A 24,335-nucleotide genomic window follows, 5' to 3' on the forward strand; every position below is an offset into this window, starting at 1 on the left:
GTAGACAGAGTGCGATGGAGGTTCACCACGGTGATACTCGAGATGGCAGGACTGTCCTGTGAGAAGAAATTGGTTTAACTGGGTCTGAGCTATAAGGAGAGGATGGAAAAGCTCAGGTTGTTTTGTCTGGAAAGGCAAAGGCTGAGGAGAGACCTGACAGAAGTCTAAAAAATTATGAGATGCGTAGATAGGGTTGACAGTCAGAATCTTTTCCCCAGAGTTGAAATGTGTGGAACTAAGGTGAGAAGGGGAAAGTTCAAAGGAGATATGAGGGGCAGGTATTTTACACCGAGAGAGTAGTAGGAGTCTGGAATGCGCTGCCAGGGGTGGTGGTGAAGGCAGATATGATAAGGGTGTTTATAGGATTTTTAGATAAGGACATGAATATCCAAGGAATGGAGGGATATGGACCAATGGCAGGCAGAAAGGATTAATTTAATTTGGCTTCATGTTCAGCATAACATCGTTCCTGTGCTGTACTGTTGTATGTTCGACGTGTTCACTAGAGTTTAGAAGGATGAGAGGGGATCTGATTGAAATGTATAAAATTTGAAGAGGGCCAGACAGACCAGATGCAGGAAGGATGTTTCCCCTGGTTGGGGGAGTCTAGAACCAAAAGGACACACTCTCAGGATTCGAGATCGATTGTTTAGGAGCGGATTGAGATGAGGAAAAGTGTCTTCCCCTCAAAGGGTAGTGTACCTGTGGAATTCTCCACCACAGAAGGTAGTGGAGGCCAAATCATCATTAAATATATTCAAGAAAATAACTTTAAAAGCATCAAGATGTACGGGGGAAGAAAACGGGAATATGGCATTGATATAGAAAATCAGCCATGATCACACTGGATGGCTGAGCATGCTCAAAGGGCTGAATGGCCTACCCCTCCTAGCTTCTATGTTTCCATTTGGCCTTTGATTTTTAGATTAGATTACTTACAGTGTGGAAACAGGCCCTTCGGCCCAACAAGTCCACACCATCCCTCCGAAGCGTAACCCACCCAGACCCATTCTCCTACATTTACCCCTTCACCTAACACTACGGGCAATTTAGCATGGCCAATTCACCTAACCTGCACATTTGTTTTGGATTGTGGGAGGAAACTGGAGCAACCGGAGGAAACCCACGCAGACACAGGGAGAATGTGCAAACTCCACACAGAGAGTCGCCTGAGACGGGAGTTGAACCTGGGTCTCTGGCGCTGCGAGGCAGCAGTGCTAACCACTGTGCCACCGTGCCGCCCACAGCCTCTGCACGGCTCTCTGGGAAAGAGAATTCCAAACACTATCAGTCCTCTGAGAGAAGAAATTCCTCCTCATCTCCGTATTCAACTGGGAGACATCTTATTTTGAAAAAAACGTGGCTCCTAATGTTAAGATTCCCCTACAAGAGGGATCCTTTCGGGATCCATCCTGTGAAATCCTCAGATTCAAGTGAAAAGGAAATCAGACAAAAACTTGCCAGGAAAAGCTTTGCGGGAGAATGGGATTCATTGACAAATTAGTTCAAAGAACAGCATGAGTGTGATGGGTTGATTAGCCTTGTTCTGTTCTTTATCATTCTAAGGTGTGAAGAGGTTTCCCCCAACCTCACCAACACAGATGGCTGTGGAGGCCAGGTCATTAAATATATTCAAGAAAATAATTTAAAAAGCATCAAGATGTATGGGGGAAGAAAATGGGAACGTGGCATTTCTATAGAAAATCAGCCATGATCACACTGGATAGCTGAGCCCGTGTTCAACAACAACTCCCATTAATATAGCACCCTAAAGTAGGAGTTTTTAGAATTACCCAGGAGTTTGGGCAGTCTATAGTTCCACCTATAGTTCAGGCCACTTATTCCAGTTCTTACCTAATTTTTTACCACAGCGATGTCGTGTCTTCCTTCCCCTAACCATTCTGCATTGTCCTTTTCTCCCTTCTAGCTGTTCAGTTTTGGTTTTTGTCACAATAATTTTGTCTCTTCACTCGTGCCCTCAGTTTGAAGCCTGAACAACAACAACATGTTGATGTGTGCACTTTTCCCTCCTCAAAGGGCAAGGTTCAAGGGTCAAAGGCGAGTGAGATTTTGCCCATCGAGGCTCCAGAGTCTGTCCCAGCGGAGAGCGTCTTGGAGAACAGTCAAACCCAAGAAAAGATCAAAAAGAAAATAAAAGAAGTGGAGGAGAAGCAGCCGGAAATGAAATCTGGATTCATGGCCTCGTTCCTGGACTTCCTGAAATCGGGAAAAAGGCAGCAGCTGCCAGCCACGACCTCCAGCCCACAGAAAGGACGCCCCTCATCGGTCATTAACCAGCCATCGCAGGCTTCCTTCGGCCTGGCACAGTCAATGCTGTCAGGGCCTCTGGACGCCTCTGAGAGCGACAGCCTCATGAGCTGCGCCAGCCCCTGCAAGAGGTTCGACGACGACCTCAAGAAGAACCTGGAGACTCTGCCGTCATTCTCGTCCGACGAGGAGGATTCCGTCAGCAAGAACCAGGACCTGCAGAAGAGCATCACCTCTGCCATCTCTGCCCTCTACGACCCGATGGATCGCAAGGAGAACGACACGACAGGTACCATGCTTTCTTTCCAAACGTGAGGGAATCAAGGTGGGAAACCGGCAGGAATTCAAAGTTAAGGTAGGAGATCAGATCCCATTGTATTGACGTGGCGAAGCATACTTGAGGGGCCAAATGGCCTTCTCCAGATTCTTGGTTGTGAGCATAAAAGCAGGGAAGATTTGTAAAATCCCACTTTGGGGTCAAATTGTGAGGAACTTGAGTAGTGCTTCCATTTCTAATTGATTTATTCTTGTCATGTGTACCGAGATACAGTGAAAAGTGCTGTACAGGCAGAGTGTACCATACAAAGTGCTTCAGGGTAACAGAACAGAATGAGGAATGCAGTGTTACGGGGGCCGCTGAGTAGGTGCACAGAGAGCGAGAGAGAGAGAGATCAGAATTAACGTTTGAGAGGTCTGATAATTGCAGGGAAGAAGCTGTTATTGAATCTGCTCTGATCACCATACTTCAGGAAGGATGTGAGCGTGAGGTGGAGATTGACCAGAGTAGTCCTCGAGGATAAGGAGGCTTTAGCAACAAGGTTAGGTTGGAGGACCCGGAGTTGTTGTCCAAGGAGACTCAAGAATTTGATGTGGTGTGGGGAAGTACGATGGGCTGGATGTCCACATTCTATTGAATATCATGGAGTCCATGATTGTGGTATTAATGTTAAGCACCAATACTGGATAAAAGAGTCGGTTTCTGAGATGCTGCTGCCATGTAAATGCAGTTCAGAGCTCCCTTGGCGTTCCATGAGTTCATTAATCTGCATGGCCCATTTTCAACCTATCGCCATCAGGCCATCATTTCCATTTTCCAAGGGCCGTTCTCGAGCGAGATCACTAGTGCAAAGTTTATCCTGGGAGGCAAATGGAATGTGTTGATGACGGAGTCTCTTCATAAGCAATAAAAACAGAAGTTGCTGGAAAAGCTCAGCAAGTCTGGCAGCATCAGTAGAGGAAAATCAGAGTTAACGTTTCAGAGTCCAATGCCTCAGTTCTGAGGAAGGGTCATGGGACCTGAAACATTAACTCTGATTTCTGTCTATAGATGTTGCCAGAGCTGCTGAGCTTTTCCAGCAATTTCTGTTTTTGATTCTGATTTCCAGCATCCATCGTTCTTTTGGTTTTTATTTCACTCTGCATTTGCTTTAGTGCCTGGGATTGATTGCTGGGACGGTGTTACTGGACTATAAGGAGAGATTGAGGAGATCTGGCTTGTAACTTTTTTTTAATTAACCTATTTTTCTCTTCAACCTGTTCAGAGATGTTACTACACATGTCTAGAGCTGGTGGGACTTGAATCCTGCCCCCCCCCCCCCCCCATTCCAGAGTTAGGGACAGTACCACCACACTACAAGAGAGTCCTTATCCTGTTACATTTCAAAACATGAGAAGTTATGTCATGGAAATTTATAAATTTCTTACAAAGCTCGACAGAGTGCATGCAGAAAGAATCTAGCCGGAGAGTGTCTGGACTTTGGAGACATACTCTCAGAATAAGCGGTGGTTTATTCTGGCCTTAAATAAGGAATTTCTTTATTCAGAGGGTAGTAAAATCTTTGGAATTCCCTGCCCCATATTCAGTCATTGAATATGTTCAATCAAGGGAATAATATATTTCTAAATACTAAAGATATCAGGGATATGGGAATAACGAGGAAAAATAGCTTGCGATAGAAGATCAGCCATGATCTAGTTGAGTGGTGGAGCAGGCTTGAGGGGACAAATGACCTGTTTCTGCATGCTCTTTGTTTGTTTCAATGCTAACTGTAATAGGAGAAGGTGTTTTACAAGGATGACACCAGAAGTGGGAAGTTATAGTTATCAGGATTGTCCAAATGTCAGGGGCTCTTTTGAAGGCTGATCCAAATGAAGTCTTCAAAGTCATCACGAGGTTTGAAAGGATAGGTTCAGAGAAGATTTGTTGAGGAGACAGAAACGTGCAAATCTAGTTGGGAGCTCCGGTGTAAATTCTCTCCCCACAACAGAGTGTGGAATTCTGCATCATGGTAATCCTGGCGGGGGTGAATATCTCGATGCATTTAAGGGGAGGCTAGACAACTGGATGAGGATGTAGTAAATAGGTTAGAATACAGGGTCAGATGAAGTGGGGTGGGCAGACTTTGCACACCAGCACGGACCAGTTGGGGCGAATCTGCTGCAAATTTGATGCTTAAACATTGCACCCAAATTGGAAATCGCCCATGACAGCGTTTCCAATATCATGGTCGATTTCGGTTTTGTAATGGAGCAAATGCAGGAAAGTTAAACCAGGAGGAAAGCATGCGCGTAGGGAGCCACCCTCATTTCTTCACTGCGTGGGCATTAGAGAAAATTGTTAATACGAACCAAAATTAGGAGAGGCCTCTTAGCCAAAGTCATTAGCAGAGGGGGCAGTTGAAGTGAAAATTATCAGTTTGATTTGATTTATTCTAGTCACATGTACCTAAATACAGTGAAAAGTTTTGTTTTGTGTGCAGTATGGGCAGATCATAGCAAACAAGGACACACAGATCATAGGGTGCTTAGACAGAGTGCGATGTACAAGGTTATGGCTGTACAGGAAATGCACAAAGCAAGATCAACATTATTTGAAGTTAAAGAGATCCTTACACCAGTCTAATAACAGCAGGGAAGAAGCTGTACTTGAACCTGTTGGTGCGTGTGTTCAAGCTTCTGTATTTAAGGTAAGGTCAAACAAGCACAGCAGGGTGAAGGGAATAGAGGATTAAGCAGATTGATAAGATAAGGAAAGATGAGAGGAAGCTCAAAGTGGAGCTTAAACACTGACTTAGATTGGTGGGGCTGAATGTTTCTATTCTGTATTCCCTTTGGGAAAAATGAGGGAAATATCAGTGAAATTTGGGGTCGATTGGGAAAAGACTGTTCCTTGAATCTGACTATTTCCATATCAATTGTGTTTGCCAGATAATATGACTGTAGAAGATAAAGAAGTCAGCACATCGCCTTCTGAGGCCTCCCAGCCAGAGCAGCCCATACCTCCATCTCCAGTCTTGCCGAAGGAGTCGATCCCAGAAGAAGAACCTTCACCTGCCCCTGAATCCCCACCACAGCCGGAAGAGAAGGAGGCTCCTTCCCCGGTCAAGCTAGCCAAGAAACAGGACACGGTGGCCATTTATGGTGAGACTGACGAAGACGATGAGGAGAGTGGTGGAGAAGGCGCCATACGGAAATGGGACGAGTTTGTCATCAAAATTGATGACATTAAGGAACTTAAGGTATGATTTCCCACCCTTTTGCACATAAAAGAACTCTTAAAATGTTATCAAGATTCATATTCTATTTAGCACTAAATAGTGATCAGTTTTGGGGACATCAGTCATGAGGAGGAACTTCTTGTTTCTTGGAAGGAAGTAGATAAAATGGCTGACATCCAAAAGCCTAGAAAATCGAAGTGACAATGTATTTTTTATTTGTGACTTTTGGGGTATTTTTTTCCTCAAATGGACATTGAAGCTAGCTATTGAGAAGGAAATATTTATCTAAATTGCCCTCTCTTTGCAAGAGAGGCCTAGGGCAGGCCCCCAGCTCTCTTTCAGCAGTGTACATGATTAGATTTTTAGATTACTTACAGTGTGGAAACAGGCCCTTCGGCCCAACAAGTCCACACCGACCCGCCGAAGCGCAACCCACCCATACCTCTACATTTACCCCTTACCTAACACTACGGGCAATTGAACATGGCCATCACCCACACATCTTTTGACTGTGGGAGGAAATCGGAGCACCCGGAGGAAACCCACGCAGACACAGGGAGAACGTGCAAACTCCACACAGTCAGTCGCCTGAGGCGGGAATTGAACCCGGGTCTCTGGCGCTGTGAGGCAGCAGTGCTAACCACTGTGCCACCGTGCCGCCCACAAAGGGTGCAAGAGGTGGATGGAGGTGGAGGTAAAGGTGATAGGTTGGAGGGGAGGGTGGTACAGTTTAATCCTTTAGTAGTGTTCTGTATTGGGTTAGGCTTTGTCCTTTGGGAATGGTCTGGAAAGCCACAGTCACTACAGTTTGGGAGGAAGCCAATCAGTCCATTGGAGATCATGTCAAGGTTTGGGAATTCTCAATTGGGACCACTTCCTAGAAGGCGAAAGTATGCTAGAGATTAGAGTCAAGAGCGTGGTGCTGGAAAGGTCAGGCAGCATCTGAGGACCAGGAAAATCGACGTTTCAGGCAAACATCCTTCATCAGGAATGATGCTAGGAGCCTTGGTAGTGGAGAGATAAATGGGAGTGGGGGGGAAGGTAGCTGAGAGTGCAAGAGGTAGATGGAGGTGGAGGTAAAGGTGATAGGTTGGAGGGGAGGCTGGTGCAGATAGGTGGGAAGGAAGATGGACAGATGGGACAGGTCATGAGGACGGTGCTGAAGGTTGGAACTGGGGTAAGGTGGGGGGAGGGGAAATGAGGAAACTGGTGAAATTCAGGCCCAAGACAGCAGCTCACCACCACCTTCTCTGAGAGTGGAACAATAAATGTTGGCTCAGCCAGTGACATCCATGTCCCATGAATGAATTGAAGTAAAACCAATGTTGTTATTTTCTAAGTAGACAAGCTCATGTCAGCACAGGTAAAATTCCTTGCAAACATGTGAACTAAATCTTGAAATCTTTAGCCAAATTATTGAGACAGAAATCTCAATAGGATATGTTGGTTATGTTACTGGACTAATAATCCAGGTGTGGAATTAGTAACAGAACAAACATGAGTTCAAATCCCACCATGGCACTTTGAGAATTTAAATTCATTTTAAGGAATCTTGTAAATTAAACAAAAAAAAAGGAACTGGGTTAGAGCTGTTGAATTATTCGTTTGCTGGAGTTGGATGACAGGATGAGAATTTAATGTGACCTCTGCATAGTGATTGAATTAAAATTGCCGACTCCGCCCATTTCGTTCACTCGTAGGAAATGGGTATCACTGGCAAAGACCAGGCTAATTGCCCATTTCTTGTTGCTCTTGAGAACTTGTCAGTGGCCAGTTACATGGTCATTATAGAGTTTAAAAATCAGTGAGCCAGGTAAGATAAGAGTTAATAGGTTGGGCCTGTTCCCATTGGAGCTTAAAACAACGAAGTATTAAAGGTGATCTTATTGCTATGATATTATGGTGTGGATGAGGTGAATTCTTGCAAGAGCGTCCAGATCTAGGGGGCACAATTTAGAAATTAGGGACCTTCATTTAACACTGATAGGAAGACATGATTTGGAGATGCCAGTTTGGAGATAGGAAGACTGTTTGTTTATTTAGTCAGTCTTTGGAATTCTCTTCCCCAGAGCACAGTGAGGCTGGATCAGTGAATATATTCAAGCCTGAGTAAGTTGGATGTTTGATTGAAAAGGGTTATAAGAAGCAGACTGGAAGTCAGTGTAGAGGCAGCTCACTGTGGTCTTATTGAATGTGGAGTGGGCTCAGGGGGGGATGAGTGGTCTTTCCTAATTCTTGTGGGACAACCACATTGCTGGGGTCTGGAGTCAGATATAGTCCAGACTGAGTAAGGATGGCAGGTTTTTTTTCCCTAAAGGGTATTTGTTCAATGAGATAGGTTTTTCATGCTGATGGACTATGATTATTGATTTTGTGTCTCCAGGTTATAAGTTCTGGCCACTGTTCTCTCCAAGCTATATAGCTGTTTGGTAGCCCAAAAGTTCCTGTACTTTAGGTAGAGTTAATGGTAGTTGTCTTTTCCCTTGGGTGGGGGATTTCAAGACTAGGGAGCACATTTTTAAGGTGAGAGGAGAGATTTAGAAAAGACAAGGGGCAATGTTTTACATAGAGGGTGGTTTACATGTGGAATGAACTTCCTAAGGAAGTAGTGGATGTGGGTACAATTACAATGTTTAAAGACATTTGGATAATTACGTGAAATAGGAAAGGTTGGAGGGATATGGACCAGGAGCAGGCAGGTGGGCCTAGTTAAATTTGGGATTATGTTCTGCTTGGACTAGTTGGACCGAAGTGTTGGTTTCCGTGCTGTATGACTCTATGTAGATCGCGTCACCAAGCATTTGAAGGGTCTTCACGCGTAGCCAACTTGCTTGCTACAAAACGAGATCAGCGGCATCGTTGGTCTAGACTATTGCTCCCGTAGCACTCACCTATCCCTGTAATTCTGATTGAGAAGCTGATGTTTAGCTTAATGCAGAGGTTATAGAGAAATGAGCCTGAGATGCATAAAATTGTGCTGGGTTTTAATGAGGATAAACAGTGAGAAATGTTTATCTCTGGTGAGGGAGCCCATAACCAGAAGACTTAAAATAAATGAAGAAATAACTAATAGACCAGTGAGTAAAAAAAAATTATAAAAAAAACAGAGAACCATAAATGCTGAAAATCTGAAACTAAAGCAGAAATAGCTGAATAAGCTAAGCAAGTCTGGCAGCATTTGTGAAGAGAGAAACAGCGTTAACATTTGAATCCACTGACCTTTCTTCAAAACTAATTCCCGGTTCCTAGTTCAGAAATAATTCTGAAGAGATGTCACTGGACTTGAAATATTAACTCTTTCTCTCTCCACAGATGCTGCTAGACCTGCTGAGTTTCTCTAGCAATTTAAACAAAAATTTTTGCAAGCAACTTTAAAGTTACTAACTTTCTTAATTATTTGAGGTGTCAAAGGTTAATATGTGTAATGCAACTTCAATAATTATATGTTGAATGTTATAATGCTACTTTATTGCTGTGTTTTCATGCATTAAAATGGAGTCATGTTGGAAAGTCGTTTGCAACTACAGTGCTGTTTTGAGCCAGCTAAATTTGGGAAATATATTTACACTGGCAACTCTCTGTGATCTTGAACACTCTGCCTGACAGGGCTGATTCATTAATTACTTTCTAAAGGGATTGAGGTGAACACTGAAACTTTTACAGCTATAAACAGGCTATTCAGCCCATTGATTGTCACAGTAGCCTTCTCCCTTTGCTATTGAATTGTGTGCTTGAACTTGAAAAGCAAAAATTTGTAATGTCAAATGGAAAGGCTGGGAGGCTTTCAAAGAGCCAGCACAGGCCTGGTGGGCTGGATGGCCTCCTCTGTTTTGTACCATTCTAAAGTCCAAAGGTGAGCTTTGTCAGGTTGCCTGGAATTGTTTGCTGCCCTTTGAGACACTAAAGAGGGTCAAACATAAAAACCATGAGCAGAAGTAGGCCATTCAGCCCTTCGAGTCTGCTTCACCATTTAATGTAATCATGGCCGATCCTCTACCTTGACATCTGGCTTTCTCCCCAGACCCCTTGAGGTCTTTGAAATCTAAAAGTGTCTTGCTTTGTTGAATGTATTGCCATCAGTGTTCACTGTGGCTGACTACTTGCACTACATCCTGTTTTGCAGCTTGCAATGCAGGCGGGAAGCGAGCCTCCTCCAATCTGGCGGGTGCAGAAAGCCTCACTGCAGCAGTTTGTACCTGAGGTGCGGGATGGTCAGCGCCACTTCTCTTCCAGTGCTCAGGTAAGCTCACCTGGCCCTCCTTTCCACCCTTTTCTCTCGCGCTCGCTCTCTCGCTCTTTCTCTCGCTCTCTCTCCCCCCTTCCCTCCTTCTGTCTCTGTCTGTCTTCCTCGCACGCTCTCTCTCTCGCACTCTCTCTCTCTCTCTCTCGCGCTCTCTCTCTCTCTATCTCTATTCCCCCCCCTCCTCTCTCTCTGGTCTGGACAGGACTCACCTGAAGTATTTAAGAACCCACAGAATGTAAGCAACAAAGGAAAGAGTGTCTGTGGCTCAGTTGGCAGCACTCCCACCTCTTGAAGTGCAAAGGTTACAGGTTCAAGTCCCATGACATGAGCACAAAAGTCCAGGCTGGCACTCCAATGCAGTCCTGAGGTGACACCTTTGGGAATGAGATGTTCAGCTGTTTGCCCTCTCTGGTGATGTTCCAAAACAGAAAATTCAATGGCATTATTTTGAAGAGAAGCAAGGGTGTTCCCTTTGTATCCTGGTGAGTGCCTATCCCTCAGCCAACATCTACATTTTTAAAAAAAAGCAGGTTGTCTGGTCATTCCCATATTAGTGTTCGCAGGAGCTTGCTGTGCACAGTTTGCTACTGTGTTTCCAATAGTACCACAGCAACTATCCTTCTTGAATATGTCTAATGGCCTCGTGAGGTCCTGAAGTCATGAGAAGGTACAGTACAAATGCAGATCTTTCAAATCGTTAATTCATATGTGTCTGGAATTAAGGGTCTGATTATGAAACCGTTGTTGATTGTCAGAAAAACCCATCTGGTTCACCTAATGTCACTTAGGGAAAGAAACTGCAATCTTCACCCGGTCTGTACTACATGTGACTCTCGACCTACAGCACTGTGGCTGACTCTTAACTGCCTTCTGGGTAATTAGGGATGAGCAATAAATGCTGACCTGGCCAGTGATGCCACATCCATGAATGAATTTTTTAAAAAAGGCGTCTTTCGCAACTTCTGTTCCTAAGTGCTTTACAGCCAATGAAGTCCTTTCTAAATGTAGTCCCTGTTGTAATGGATTAAATATGGCTGCCAGTCAGCACACAGCTAGCTCCCACAATCAGCATTCTGAGAAATGACCTGATAGTCTGTACTTTTTGATGTTGTTTGAGGGATAAATATTGGCCAGGACATTGTGGCGAAATCCCTTGTTGTTGTTTCCTTTGACGGCAAAATTTAAAGGGCAGGTGTGGATGTCTCTGTGTTATATTTCCTTTCTTTTTTTTTAAAACAAGAGTGCGGAGGGGCATGGGGAGAGAATTCCAGATATCGGGCTAGCCACTGGCCACCCTCTTGTCCCACCCTGTGAGCAAAGCAGTTACTGCCACCAACAGCTTTCCAGAAAGGACAGTGACCTGGGATGGAAATCCTAGATTGTTGTAAGCCTAGGGATTTGAGTGTGGCTGAGCAGAAGCAGCTGACCCAGCATTGTTCCGGAATCAAACCTGGTGTCTGTCCTGTAGAAAATAGTCATTGTTGGGTGTTGGTGGCTAGGTGCCCTTGAGAAAGTGGTGGTGAGCTGTTTTGCTGATAACTCCAGTCTTGTGTGGTGGAGGTGGAGCCACAGTACTACTAGGGAGCAGGATTCCCGGAATGTGACCCAGTGACACTGAAATAACAACCATAACAAAATACTGTGGATGCTGGAAATTTGAAATTAAAACAAAAAGTGCTGCAGAAACTCAGCGGGTCTGACAGCATCTGTGGGGAGAGAGAAACAGAGTTAATGTTTTGAGTCTGATGTGACGCTGTTCTGAAATGCTGCCACACTGGACTCTTAACTCTGTTTCTCTCACCGCAGATTCTGCTAGACCTGCTGAGTCTCTCCAGTATTTTCTGTGTCAATCTTAAATCTGTTCAAGTAAGTATCTCGTCCTTATTCACTGTATCTGGGCCCTTCATCACTTTAGAATGAAAGTAAAATACTACGAATGTTGGAAATCCGAAATGAAAACAGTATGCTGGAGAAACTCTACAGCTTTGGCAGTGTATGTGGAGAGAGAAACAGAGTTAACATTTTGATCCTGGTGTGCCTCGTCTTCGGAGTTTTGAACAAGAAATGATAATGTTGTTCCACATGGGGATTTTTAAAAAAATGTATTTGTGGGATGTGGGCATCACTGATTGGCCAGCATTTACTGCCTTCCCTAGTTGCCCCTTGAGAAGGTGGTGGTGAGCTGCCTTCTTGAACCACGCTGGTCCATGTGTTTTGGGTTATCCACCATGCTAGGGAGAGAATTCGGGCATATGAAGGTGGAGGTGTTCCCATGTATTTGTTGCCCTTGTGGTTGCAGCTGTGGTTTTGGGAGGCGGTCATTGTGTTGTCTTCCATCTTGAAAAAAACATCTTTTGGCCAGATCTGTTTAGAAAATGGCAGCCCATGTGGTGAGCAATGAAACCTTTTCCTCTTCCTCATTAGTATATCGAGTACCCGGATGAGGTGAAGACTGACTACCAGCGGCTGTACGTGAAGTTTCTGGAGAATGTGGAGAAGAAGGACTACGTGCGGATCTGCTCGAAGAAGCCCTGGCACAGGCCCCTGCACCTGGCTAAGAAGCAGGACTCTGTCGCCATCTCTGGCGAGACAGACGAGGAGGATGAAGAAAGCGGAGGCGAAGGTGTGTTCCGGGAGCGCGATGAGTTTGTCGTGAAGATCGACGACATCAAGGCACTTAAGGTAAAGCAACCCCCCTGGTGAAAAAGCAACTTGCACTCAGGCCCTGGGACTAAAGAAAACAGTGTGCGCCCTGAAATCCTTTGCAGGAATTTCAGGCAAACCAAAATGGATGCAGAACCACGTACAGAGGTATTGAAGCAAATAAAGCACAGTGTGGGCATAGGGAAAGACACATTTTTTAAGGCTCGGAGGCAGAAAGGTTTTGAGAGGGATTGCCAGAGATTCAGCTTTATGTGAAGATATGGCTATCAATGGTTAGCGAAGGGGAGTTTAGGAATCTGCAAGAGGCCAGGATTTGGGGCAGTTCCGGGTCTGGTGGTGATTACAGAGATACGGAGTGATGAGATCATCAAGGAATTTGAATACAAAGATGGGTAATTTAAAGCTGAAGTGTTGCTGAACCAGGAATTTGATTTCTGCCTTGTTCTAGTCTATGAATAAAGAGCAACTTTCTGAGGATCATTAGCTTTAAATCTGAGGATCATTGGCTTTAAACCTTGAGGAAGTGATGGTCTGAATGGACTATGCCTAGAGATTTTAAGGTCCTCCCCTGAAGATGTCAGCTCTTGCTGGAATATGAAGCTGGTGCCAAGGGTGTGCACCTAGGCAGTGCATACAGGTGGAATATTCTGCCACAGGTAGCATCACTGCTTGTTTGAACACGGTCTTGTTGAGGCCACTGTACTCTTCTACACTGAAAGTAAAGCTTCCTTGACACTGTCCCTATCAATACTTCCAGGACAGGGTCAGCAGGACATTAGATACACTGTCTACTCTTTTAAAACAAAAGTAAAGGTCTCTTGACACTGTTTCCATCAAACACTCCCAGGACAGTGATAGCATGGGGTTAGAAACAGAGTAAGCTCTCTTTACTCCTGTAAACTGAATGGAAGGCTCCCTAAACAGCACCTTATGGGGCATAGTAACAAAACTGAATCGTAAAGTCACAGAGGAATACAGCACAGAAGCAAACTCTTTAGTCCAACTCGTCCATGCCGGCCAGGTTTCCCAAATTAAACTAGTCCAATTTGCATACTATATTCTACTGAAGCTTTCCTATTCATGTATCTGTACAATGACTTTTAAATGTTGTAACTGTACTGCATCTATCACTTCCTCTGGCAGTTCTTTCCATTTTTGCACCACCCTTTATGTGAAACAGTTGTCCTGCAGGTCCCTTTTAAATCTTTCCCCTCTCACCTTAAAAATATGCTCTCTAGTTGTGAACACCCCTTAACTTGGGGAAAAGACCTTTGCTATTCACCTTATCTATGCCCTTCATGATTTTATAAATCTCGATGGGGTCACCTGTCAACCTCCTACAACGCAGGGGAAAAAAAGTCCCAACCCTCCAGTCCTGGCAAGATCATTGTGAATCTTTTCTGCACTCTTTCCAATTTAATACTATCCTTCGTATTGCAGGGTGACCAGAGCTGAACACAATACTCCAAAAGTGGCCTCACCAATGTCCAATACAGCCATAAGATGATGTCCCAACTCCTGTATTCAATGCTCTGACCAATGAAGGCAAGCATGCCAAACACCTTGTTCACCACCCTGTCTACATGTGACAATATTTACAAGGAACTGTCTACCTGAACCCTTAGGTGTCTCTGATCGACAACATTCCCCGGGCGCTACCATTTATAGTATAAGTCCTGCCCTTGTTTGTCTCGCTAAAATGCAATTCCTCACATTTATCCAAATTAAACTCCACCTGCCATTTCTTGGTCCATTAACCCAATTGATCAAGATACAGTTGTACTCTTAGATGACCTTCTTTACTGTCCACAATACCACCAATTTTGGTGTCACCCACAAACTTAATAGCCATACTTCCTTCTCATCCAAATCATTTATTTAAATGGCAAACAACAGTGGACCCAGCACCGACCTCTGTGAAATACCGCTGGTCACAAGCCTCCAGTCCGAAAAGCAACCCTCTTGTACCACCCTCTGACTCCTACTGTTGAGCCTATTTTATATCCAATTGGCTAGCTCAACTGGATCCCATGTGATTTAAGCTTACTAACTAGTCTACCAGGCAGAATCATGTCAAAGGTCTTGCTAAAAAGTCCATGCAGACAATGTCTACTGCTCTATCTATTTGGCCACATCCTCAAAAAACTCAATCAAGTTTGTGAGACGTGATTTCCCATGCACAAAACCATGTTGACTGTCCCTAATCAGTACTTGTCTCTCCATATGCATGTCTCTAAATTGTGTCTCTCAGAATTCTGCCATTAGCCAGCATAACATCAGACTCACCGGTCCATAGTTCCCAGATTTTTCCTTGCAGTCTTTCTTAAACAAAGGCACAATATTAACCACCCGCCAGTCTTCTGGCACCTCACCCATGACGATCGAGGATATAATTATCTCTGCTAGGGGCCCTGCATTTTCTTCCCTAGCTTCTGACAACAGGAGATACACTTGATCAAGTCCCAGAGATTTATCTACCTTTATGCTTTTTAGACCTCTAGCATCTCGTCTTCTGTAATGTAAACTGTTTGCAAGATATCACTATTTATTTCCCCAGGTTCCACTGCTTCCGTGTCATTCTCCACAGTAAATACTGATGTGAAATATTTGTTTAGTAGCTCACCTAAGTCCTGTGGTTCCACCTATAGATGGCCTTGTTATTCTTTAAGAGGCCCTATTCTCTCCCTTGTTGCTCTTTTGCCCTTAATGAGCTACAAATTAACGCTAACAAAATTTACGTAAGGAAATGGAAACTTGTTAAATTAATATAGCATCGTCTGGATTGATGATGAAATTCAGCACCTATGGTGCCCACCGGTCTCTGAATGCCCTTATCGTGCTGGTGAGACCTGCATGCTTCTTCTCTAGGGACACCCAAATGCAGATGTGTCCATGAAAGAGTGGCAGACAGTCAGAAACAATGACCCCATTTGTGGCCTGCTGCCTGGACTTGTTAATGGCCACTTTGGCCAGGCCCGGGTCAGCCCCATGAGAAGGCCCATTGAATTGCCTGCCACTCCCCACACAGGAGCACAGGGCTGAAGCACAACCAACATTGAAGGAACAGCCCCTTCGGAAAACTGAAAAGGGGCTGCAAACAAAAACATTCATGGTAAACGTGACACATGACCACAAAAGCTACATGTGGGGCCTGGCACCCACCATGTGGTCACATGGGACAGCTGTGTGCAGAACTCTCCACCCAGATCCTTAAACTGTATCCTGAAGTAAGCTGCTGCTTCCTGAAGGGAAAAGGTGGGACAGCAATTGGAAAATCAACAGGTTCGTCATGGCTGGATTCTCCAACCCTTCCGAGATGTCTGAGAATCTCCAGAAATTGAAGAATAATCTCCCAGGGCTTTGAGAGAGGGCTTTGGGTGTGGGGAAGAGTTGGACCGGCCGTTCTGCTGCGGCTTTTTTTCCTGTTCAATGGTATTCCAATCCCAGTTGTCCCAGAAACACAGAGCACTGTGTCCCTCAGTAGTAGTAACTGGTGGTTGGGGAGGTGGGGGTGTTGTGGAAAGACAGGACCAGCCACCACTCTCGTTTTCATTTTAAACAGCAGTTGTGGTAAGTTTAAGATGTTAGTGAATGGATGGAGTTGAGGTTGGAAGATGGAGTAGGTGGGTCAAGTGGTGGGGAGGGATGAGGGTATGGTTTCAGAGGGGGGTAGCTGGATGTTCAGTGGGGGGGCACTCGGGGCATGTATTCAGGTGCTGGGTGGAAGCAGTATGGAATGGCATTTGAGTTATTGGTGAGGACTGCTAATAGGGTGGGATAATCAAATGGAGTGGGGCTAGTCCAAAGGGGAGGTCAGTGAGAATTATTGGTGGGAGGGTTTCAGGCGTGGTAACCCTCAGGTTAAACCCATTACCAGTCGTTCTTCTCTAATGAGAGAGCATGGTCCTTTGGAGTGGTTACCTAGGAGTTAGATAAGACTTTTTACAGTCTAACATTTGCGGGGTCACTCACCAGGTTAGCAAATTGGAACTTGTCCAGAGGGTGACAGGGAGTGTGTGAGTTTTTCCTCAGATTTTCCAACCACCTGGATAATTCACATGGACTGAGAGGATTGGAATTTTGGCAGGATCTTGCTCCGGGCTTTGGGATGTACATCTGGTCTCCAATAATCCAGGGACTTGGGAGATTTGGGCCATTCAGCCCTTTGGTGATAAAGCTAGAGGAGGGAGAAAGAAGGTCATTTGATTGGGTGAAAGTAATGGGGGTGGGGAAGGTGGCAGATGGGCATGGCACAGAAAGTTCCAGGAACGTGTTGAACCTCAGCTTGTAGTGCCTACGTGACAATTGATAACGCCTCTGCTTTCTTTGCCCACAGCTCGCCATGCAGGCAGGACGGGAACCTCCGCCCATCTGGCGAGTACAGAAGGCCTTGTTACAGAAGTTCACCCCCGAGATCAGGGATGGCCATCGGCAGTTCTGTGCAACCAGCAAAGTAAGGACACTATCGCTGGCGACAGGGCATTTGCATTTGTATAGTGTCTTTCATGATTTTGGGGTACCCCTTTACAGCCACTTGCAAAAAGTGCACTCATCACGACCATAATGTAAGAAATTTCTGCATAGCAAGCCCCCACCATAGCCATATTCCAATGACCAGGTAATCATTCTGTTTTTTGTTTTGTGATGCTGTTTGAAGGATAAATATGGTCCAAGACACCAGAGACGCCAGCTCTCCTCCTCTTCAAAATAGTACAAAAGAGTTGTTCACTACCACCAGAGAGAGAGAGCGAGAGAGAGAAAGTCTTTTGATATCTCTGCTGAGAGACAATATTGTCCTTCAATGTTGTAACTCTCGGCACTGCGCTGGGACGGTCAGCTGAGACTTTGTGCTATATAGTCTGGAGTGGGTTTCAATCCCACCACCTTCACGTTCAGGAGATGGGAGGGGAAGGAGAGGGGAGTGGAGTACAACCAACTGATTCCCCCCTGTCTCACCACCTGACTCCCCAAAGCCTGTCCATCATCTACAAGGCACAAGTCAGGAGGGTGATGGAATACTCCTCACTTACCTGGATGAGTGCAGCTTCAACAACACTTAAGACACCATCCAGGACAAAGCAGGCCACTTGTTTGGCACCACATCCACAAGCATCCAATCCCTCCACTACTGATGCTCAATAACAACAGTGTATACTATCTACAAGATGCACTACAGAAATTCAGCAAAGATTCTTAGACAGCATCTTCCAAACCCACGACCACTTCTATCTAGAAGGACAAGGCCAGCAGATACATGGGAACACCACCAACTTCAGGTTCCCCTCCAAGCCACTCACCACCCTGCTTTGGAAATGTATCCCCATTCCTTCACCATGTCAAAATCCTGGAATTCCCTTCCTAAAGGCATTGTGGGTCAACCCTCAACAGGTGGACTGTAGCAGTTGAAGAAGACAGCTCACCATCAGCTTTTCAAGGGCAACTAGGTGGACGGGCAATAAATGGTGCCAAGCCAGTGACACCCACGTCCCATAAATGAATAAAAAAAAAGCCACTGAGCTAACCAGTGATGGCCCATGAATGTTGACAATGATTGTTTCAATAAAGAGAGCGGTTTAAGAGGCTCAGAAGCTGCTTCCAGTCAACAAATGTACATTTTCTTTATTCTTTCATCCAACGTGGGCATCGCTGTCAGCCTTTCCCTCATTGCCCTTGAACCCATTGGCATGCTTGGCTATTTTAGTGGGCAGTTAAGAATCTACTGCATTGGTCTAGAGTCATGTAAGCCAAACTGGGTGAGGATGGCAGATTCCTTCTTGCCCTGAAGGAAATCGATGAACCAGATGGGGTTTTACAACAATCTATGGTCTAGCTCTATATTCCTGGTTTGTCAGTTGAATTCAGATTCCACGGAAGCCATAGTTGACCCTGTGGGCCTTTGGATTACAAGCCAAGTGATGGTACCATTGCCTCCCATCTGAGTTTGTGAAAACAAAATGAATTCATCCATAAACCGGGTGGGTGATTTTCCAAGATGGTTCCTGAGTACCCCTACCTATCTTGTCACCTCGCTCCCATGCTGTCAGTCACCTCTCCCTCCAATATTCTTGATGTGGACACTTCAGCAGGATACTCTCTAAACCACCAAGCTGCTCTCCAAGGTTCTGCCCATGCTGATTGCCCTGCTAACACATTGACATCTGCTTCAGATGTTGCTGCTGCGCATGGACCTTTAAGGTCCATGCACTAAAAACAGTATTAGAGGGAATATTGGTTGAGGTCAAGAGCCTGTTAGCCGTCTCCAAGTAGACAGTTGCTGAGCAGTAAGTGGGCTCACAGGCCTAACGTATTCTGCCTTTTCCTGTTTCAGTATCTTGGCTACTTTGGCCATGCGAAAAACGAATATCAACGACTCTATGTTAAATTCCTGGAGAACGTCAACAAGAAGGACTACGTCCGTGTGTGCTCCAAGAAGCCTTGGCATAGGCCGCAGCAATCCCTGAGGTACAGGCATCTCTCTCCATCATAAAGCTTTCAGTTAGTGTTAGTGTAAGCTTCCTCCTTCATAAAGCATGATAAAAGGATTGTTTGAGAAACTAATGGGATCTTTGGATAAATACTCAAATGGTAAACTCCAGACTAGGTCTTGGGGTCCAGTGCAAGTGTGGGGTTAGAAGTCCTGATTGGAATTGGGGCAGGGAGTGGTCTCTCAGTGAGACTTTGAGTGTTCTCTCATTTCCAAGCCTCTTGGATCAAAAATGGGAAGCCTTTCTGATTTCTCCCCTTCCCCTCACTAAAAAGAAAGTTTTGCTGCCATTTTCATGACTACCCACCATCTCAAAGCACTCTTTAGCCACTGTTTGAAGTGAATACACTGTTGTCAGAAGTGCATGAGCCAATTTGTGCACAGCAAACTCCTACAGACAACAACATGCTAACAATAATAAATATTTGTCTTCTCTGACAGTACAGTACTCCTCCTTGAGTGTCAGCCTTGGTTTTTGTACTCAAGTCCTGGAATGGGACCAACTAGTTTCCCATCACCCCGGATGACTGCCACCCTGGCTGAGTCCCCACTGGATTTTACCCGACAGGGTCAAGAGTGTGGTGCTGGAAAAGCACGGCAGATCAGGCAGCATCCGAGGAGCAGGCGAATCAACTTTTCAGGCATAAACCTTTCATCAGATGAAGAGCTTATGCCCGAAACGTCGATTCTCCTGCACCTCATATGCTGCCTGACCTGCTGAGCTTTTCCAGCACCACACTCTTGACTCTGATCTCCAGCATCTGCTGTCCTCACTTTCTCCTTTTCCCCAACAGGGCAAGGGTAGAGAATCTAAATGTAACACTCCCTCTCCCGGTACTGACTTGTCTCAAAATGTAACCCTCCCTGTCCCGGTACTGATTTGTCGAATTTGGTGCTTTAGACGACAGAGCCAGACAAAGACCACTCCGAATCGAGTACCAGTTGTGGTTAAACCAGAGCCGCCTGCTCGGCCAGCATCGAAACCCAAGCAAAGACCATCCAAAGCCAAGGCCGAGCCCCCTCCAAAGAAGAGGAAAAAATGGCTGAAAGAAGTTGCTTCATCAACGGAATCGGACTCCACCCCCAACCAGCAGAGTGAAGAGGGTGAATGGTTTAGTTTGATTTCTCTTTGCCACCATTTTGTATTTGTGTTGTGTTGATTGTTGGCTCAATTCCATTTGGATTTTTTTTAATGGAGGAGATATTCAGGAGGTGAATGTCAGGGATGCGGAGGGAATGGAGCACTTTCTAGATTTGGGATCCATTGCTTTCCAGCTCAAGCATAAGAGAAGCTCGGTGCTGAGATAGGCTTCCTTCAGAATGCTACACTGAACACTGACATAGAAAGCCCTCTCTACTCTTTTAAACTGAAAGTAAAATGAAAGTAAAGCTTTCTCGACACTGTTCCAGTCAAACACTCTAAAGACAGGTACAGCATAGGGTTAGATACAGAGTAAAGCTGTCTCTACTCTTAAACTGAAAGTAAAACTTCCTTGACAGTGACCCCATAAGCACTCCTGGATAGGTACAGCACAGGGCTAGATAAAGAGAAAAGTTCCCTCTACTCTTTTAAACTGAAAGTAAAGCACCTTTACACTGTCCCCATCAAACACCCTGAGGACAGGTACAGTACAAGGTTATATACAGAGTAAAGTTTCTAATACTCTTTTAAACTAGAAGTAAAACTCTCTTTCTGCTCTTTTTAACAAAAAGGTAAAACTCCCCATACGTTGCCCCATCAAACAGTCCTGGACAGCATGGGGTCAGATACAGAGTAAAGCTGTCTCTATGCTGTTCATCAAACACTCCCAGGATAGTTGCACCATGAGGTTAGATACAGATTAGTGTTTGTCTGATTTGAAATGGTTGATAACTTGGAGCTGCTGTCGCTCCCACACCCGTGACCCTTCTCCTTCTAGCTGGCAGTGGTCATGGAAGATGCTGTCAATGAAGCCTTGGTGAGTTGCTGCAGTGCATCTTGTAGATGGTACACACTGCTGTCACTGTGCTATGATGAAGGAGGAGGATGGGTGCTGATCGGATAGGTAGCTTTGTTCTAGATGGTGTCTTGAGTGTTGCTGGGGCTGCACTTTTCCAGCCTCAGGGGAGTATCCCATCACTCGCTCCAGGGTTTCCCCATTTAATATGTCCTGTTGGTTCTTACATGGTTTAAGCTGAACCTACGTTAGACCAATCTTAAGTGCTCAGCCTCACACTCCATGCAGTGTAAAATCTTGTTCCCACACCAGCTAATTACCACACCAGTGAGATTGAATAAAGGTCTGGAAGGTTGCAGGCTAGTAAATGCTAGATCAGCGTGGACTAAATTCTTTGAAGATAGGAATGGTAATAAAATATGAGGCGTTGGAAATCTGAAACAAAGTGAAAATGTTGAAGAAACACAGCAGGTCTGGCAGCATGTGTGCAGAGAGAAACAGTTAACATTCTGAGTCCAATATAACTGCTTCACAACCCTGAACTCTTGAAATAGACTCATATTGGATTGAAAATGTGTGAATAAATGTGGTGATGTGCGACGCAAAGATACATACAAGTAGATTCAAGCAGGCGCCTTAAGGGAGAAAAGAGACAAAACGTAAGTGAGGGTGTTGTATGAATGGGATAGGAGGGTGCAAGGTGACTCTGTGGAGTATATACCATCAGTATGAACCAGTTGGGATGAATGATCAGGACATATTGTATGAGTAATACAGTCCAAGCTCCTGTGGACTTGTGTAATCCAAACTTATGTTCAGTCCAAGAGTGCATGTATTTCTTGAGCAATCCCAGGTGCTGCAGAAATAATCTCACCCTGGGAAATGATTTGTTGAAAGTAAACACAATAAATGGACTTTGAAGTAAAACAAAAGTCTCTCAGTGTGACCTGGAATCTTTTGAATCCCAGACAGTCTGCTGAAGTTGAAAGCAGTGCAGCTTTTAAAATGTCGCTGCATGGTTTTGTTTTTTGTTGCATCCTGCTTTCAGCAACAGGCATGCCACCACAGAGTGGTGGGGCTCTGTATTAGCTCTAACTAAACTTTTGTTGTGTGTGGTCAATGTACAGGGATACTTCCAACTCGCACGTGTTACAGCAGTGAGGAGTATTGAAAGGAATGTTGGAACACATTGGGGAAGCACAGTGGCTTAGCACTGCTGCCTTATAGTGCCAGGGACCCGGGTTCGATTCCAGCCTTGGGCTACTGACTGGGTGGAGTTTGCATGTTCTGCCCTTGTCTGCATGGGTTTCCTCCAGGTGTTCCAGTTTCCTCCCCCAATCCAAAGCTTTGCAGGGTAGGTGGGTTGGCTATGCTAAATTGCCCATAGCGTCCAGGGGTGTATCGGCCAGGTGAGTTAGCCATAGGAAATGCAGGATTACAGGGATAGGGTAGGGAGCTGAGTCTGAATGGGATGCAGTTTGGAGGGTCAGTGCAGACTTGATGGGCTGCATAGCTTCCTTCTGCACTGTTGACGCTCTTGTTGCATGGTGAGCTCTGCCTGGGAAAATGGAACGTGAAACTAAACAGGGCTAGCATCATACAGAGCAGAAAGAGACCAGTCAACCTGATATGCTTATGGATAGCCCTTTTTGAATGCTTGGTCCACTTAGCACAACTTATTTTATTGCAGTTTTTGTTTCTTCTTTCCAAAACTACAACTAACCTTTTACTGCGCTTTCAGGCAGCATTCTCTAGATCCTAACAACTTGGTGTGTTTAACAAAAAAAAGGTTCTCCTCATTTCCCTGGCTCTTTTACTGGAATAAAATTAAACATTGGGTTTAGCAAACTTCTGCACAAACTCAGGGTTCAAAAGTTTTAAGGTTCCATCCATGTATGGACATTATTGTAGAATTCAGGGCTGAATATATTTGTAATTCACCAATACTCTGTTATAAAGTTTGAAACTGCCCTACCCAATCCATGTTAATTGCTGATGTGGAAATATATTGCAATAGAAAGAAGAATTTGTATTTAGACAGCATCTTTCACAACATTTGGACGTCATACTGTTTTACAGTTAATGAAGCATTTTTCAGTTATTGATGATTTGGTGAATCAAGGAGCATTCGAACCAGTTTGTGCAGAACTAAGTTTTTTAATAAGTTACTTGCCAGATAAGGTATTTCAACTACAAGAGGGCACAGGTTCAAGGTGAGAAAGTTTAGGGGAGAAGTGCAGGGAAAAGTTTTCACTCAGAGGGTGGTGGGTACCTGGAATACATTGTCAGTGGAGGTGGTGGATGCAGGGACATTAGTAACATTTAAGGTTTATCTTGAACGGGAAACGAACAGAGGGATAGAAACCGTACATGGCCAATAAGTAGCGAGTCTAAATAAGGAGTAGGATCATTGCAAGCTTAGTGGGCTGAAGGGCCTGTACTGGTGCTGTGCTGTATTGTATTGGATTGTTACATTGTGGATAGTCCATTATAGAGGAGCTATGTCATCACCACCAGTGGTGGGAGGGTATACATGCAGTGTGATATGTTTACATAGCCAATTGCCATTGTAATTATGAATGCAGGTATTTGTAGGTTGGTCCAGAATATGGAAAGCAACTTGTAACCAGGCAAGACTTACAGACAAGTTATTGTTTAAAAATGTGTTGTTACTGCATATAAGCAACCTTCCTGAACAGGATCTATCAGCAAACATTCTTATAGATTGAGGAGTCGGAAATACAGCAAGTCACAAACAAGTCCTTGTGACAAACCTCACTTGTCGAATGGCAGGCTTTGTATGACCACAGTGAGAGTGATCCTTGCTAAACAGGTTCATGACAGGCCAGAGGTGCTAAACAATCAAATTCTACCACTTGACCTCGATACAAACCTCTGACACATATGTGGATGAAAACGTAAATGCTGGTCCCTTTAAAGGATGAAGCAGAATGTTCGCCAGAGCTCGGAGAGCGCAGCTGATACTCATTGGAACGTAGATTGAACGGGTTTTGCACTGGAAACTAACTAATTGATTTACTGGTGGGGTTTAACAGATGAATCAAAATTCACAGGTGACTTGGTCATAGGAAAATAAATATTCAGTTTGGTGTAACAGCACATCTGGATAGTAAAAGAAAACTAAAAAGATTATTTGGAGGGTTGTTGTGGTAGTGTCCCTACCTCTGGGCCAGGTTGCTTGGCTTCAAGCTCCAGCGGTATGTAATAACATTTCTGATAGG

General features: G+C 44.8%; 1 protein-coding gene across 1 annotated transcript in view; it reads left to right on the top strand.

Moving 5' to 3' along the window:
* The window catches only part of LOC140489317 (proline-rich protein 12-like), an 82,110-nt gene that overhangs the window by 38,050 nt on the left and 19,725 nt on the right, over positions 1 to 24,335 (top strand). Inside the window, exons 5-11 of the mRNA XM_072588733.1 lie at positions 2,038 to 2,557; positions 5,476 to 5,786; positions 9,889 to 10,005; positions 12,433 to 12,690; positions 17,009 to 17,125; positions 19,001 to 19,134; positions 20,058 to 20,260. Of these exons, the coding sequence (XP_072444834.1) occupies positions 2,038 to 2,557; positions 5,476 to 5,786; positions 9,889 to 10,005; positions 12,433 to 12,690; positions 17,009 to 17,125; positions 19,001 to 19,134; positions 20,058 to 20,260 (1,660 nt within the window). The remainder of the gene's footprint in view (positions 1 to 2,037; positions 2,558 to 5,475; positions 5,787 to 9,888; positions 10,006 to 12,432; positions 12,691 to 17,008; positions 17,126 to 19,000; positions 19,135 to 20,057; positions 20,261 to 24,335) is intronic.

Source organism: Chiloscyllium punctatum, chromosome 18 (genome assembly GCF_047496795.1).
Source record: "Chiloscyllium punctatum isolate Juve2018m chromosome 18, sChiPun1.3, whole genome shotgun sequence".
NCBI classification, from domain to species: Eukaryota; Metazoa; Chordata; class Chondrichthyes; order Orectolobiformes; family Hemiscylliidae; genus Chiloscyllium; species Chiloscyllium punctatum.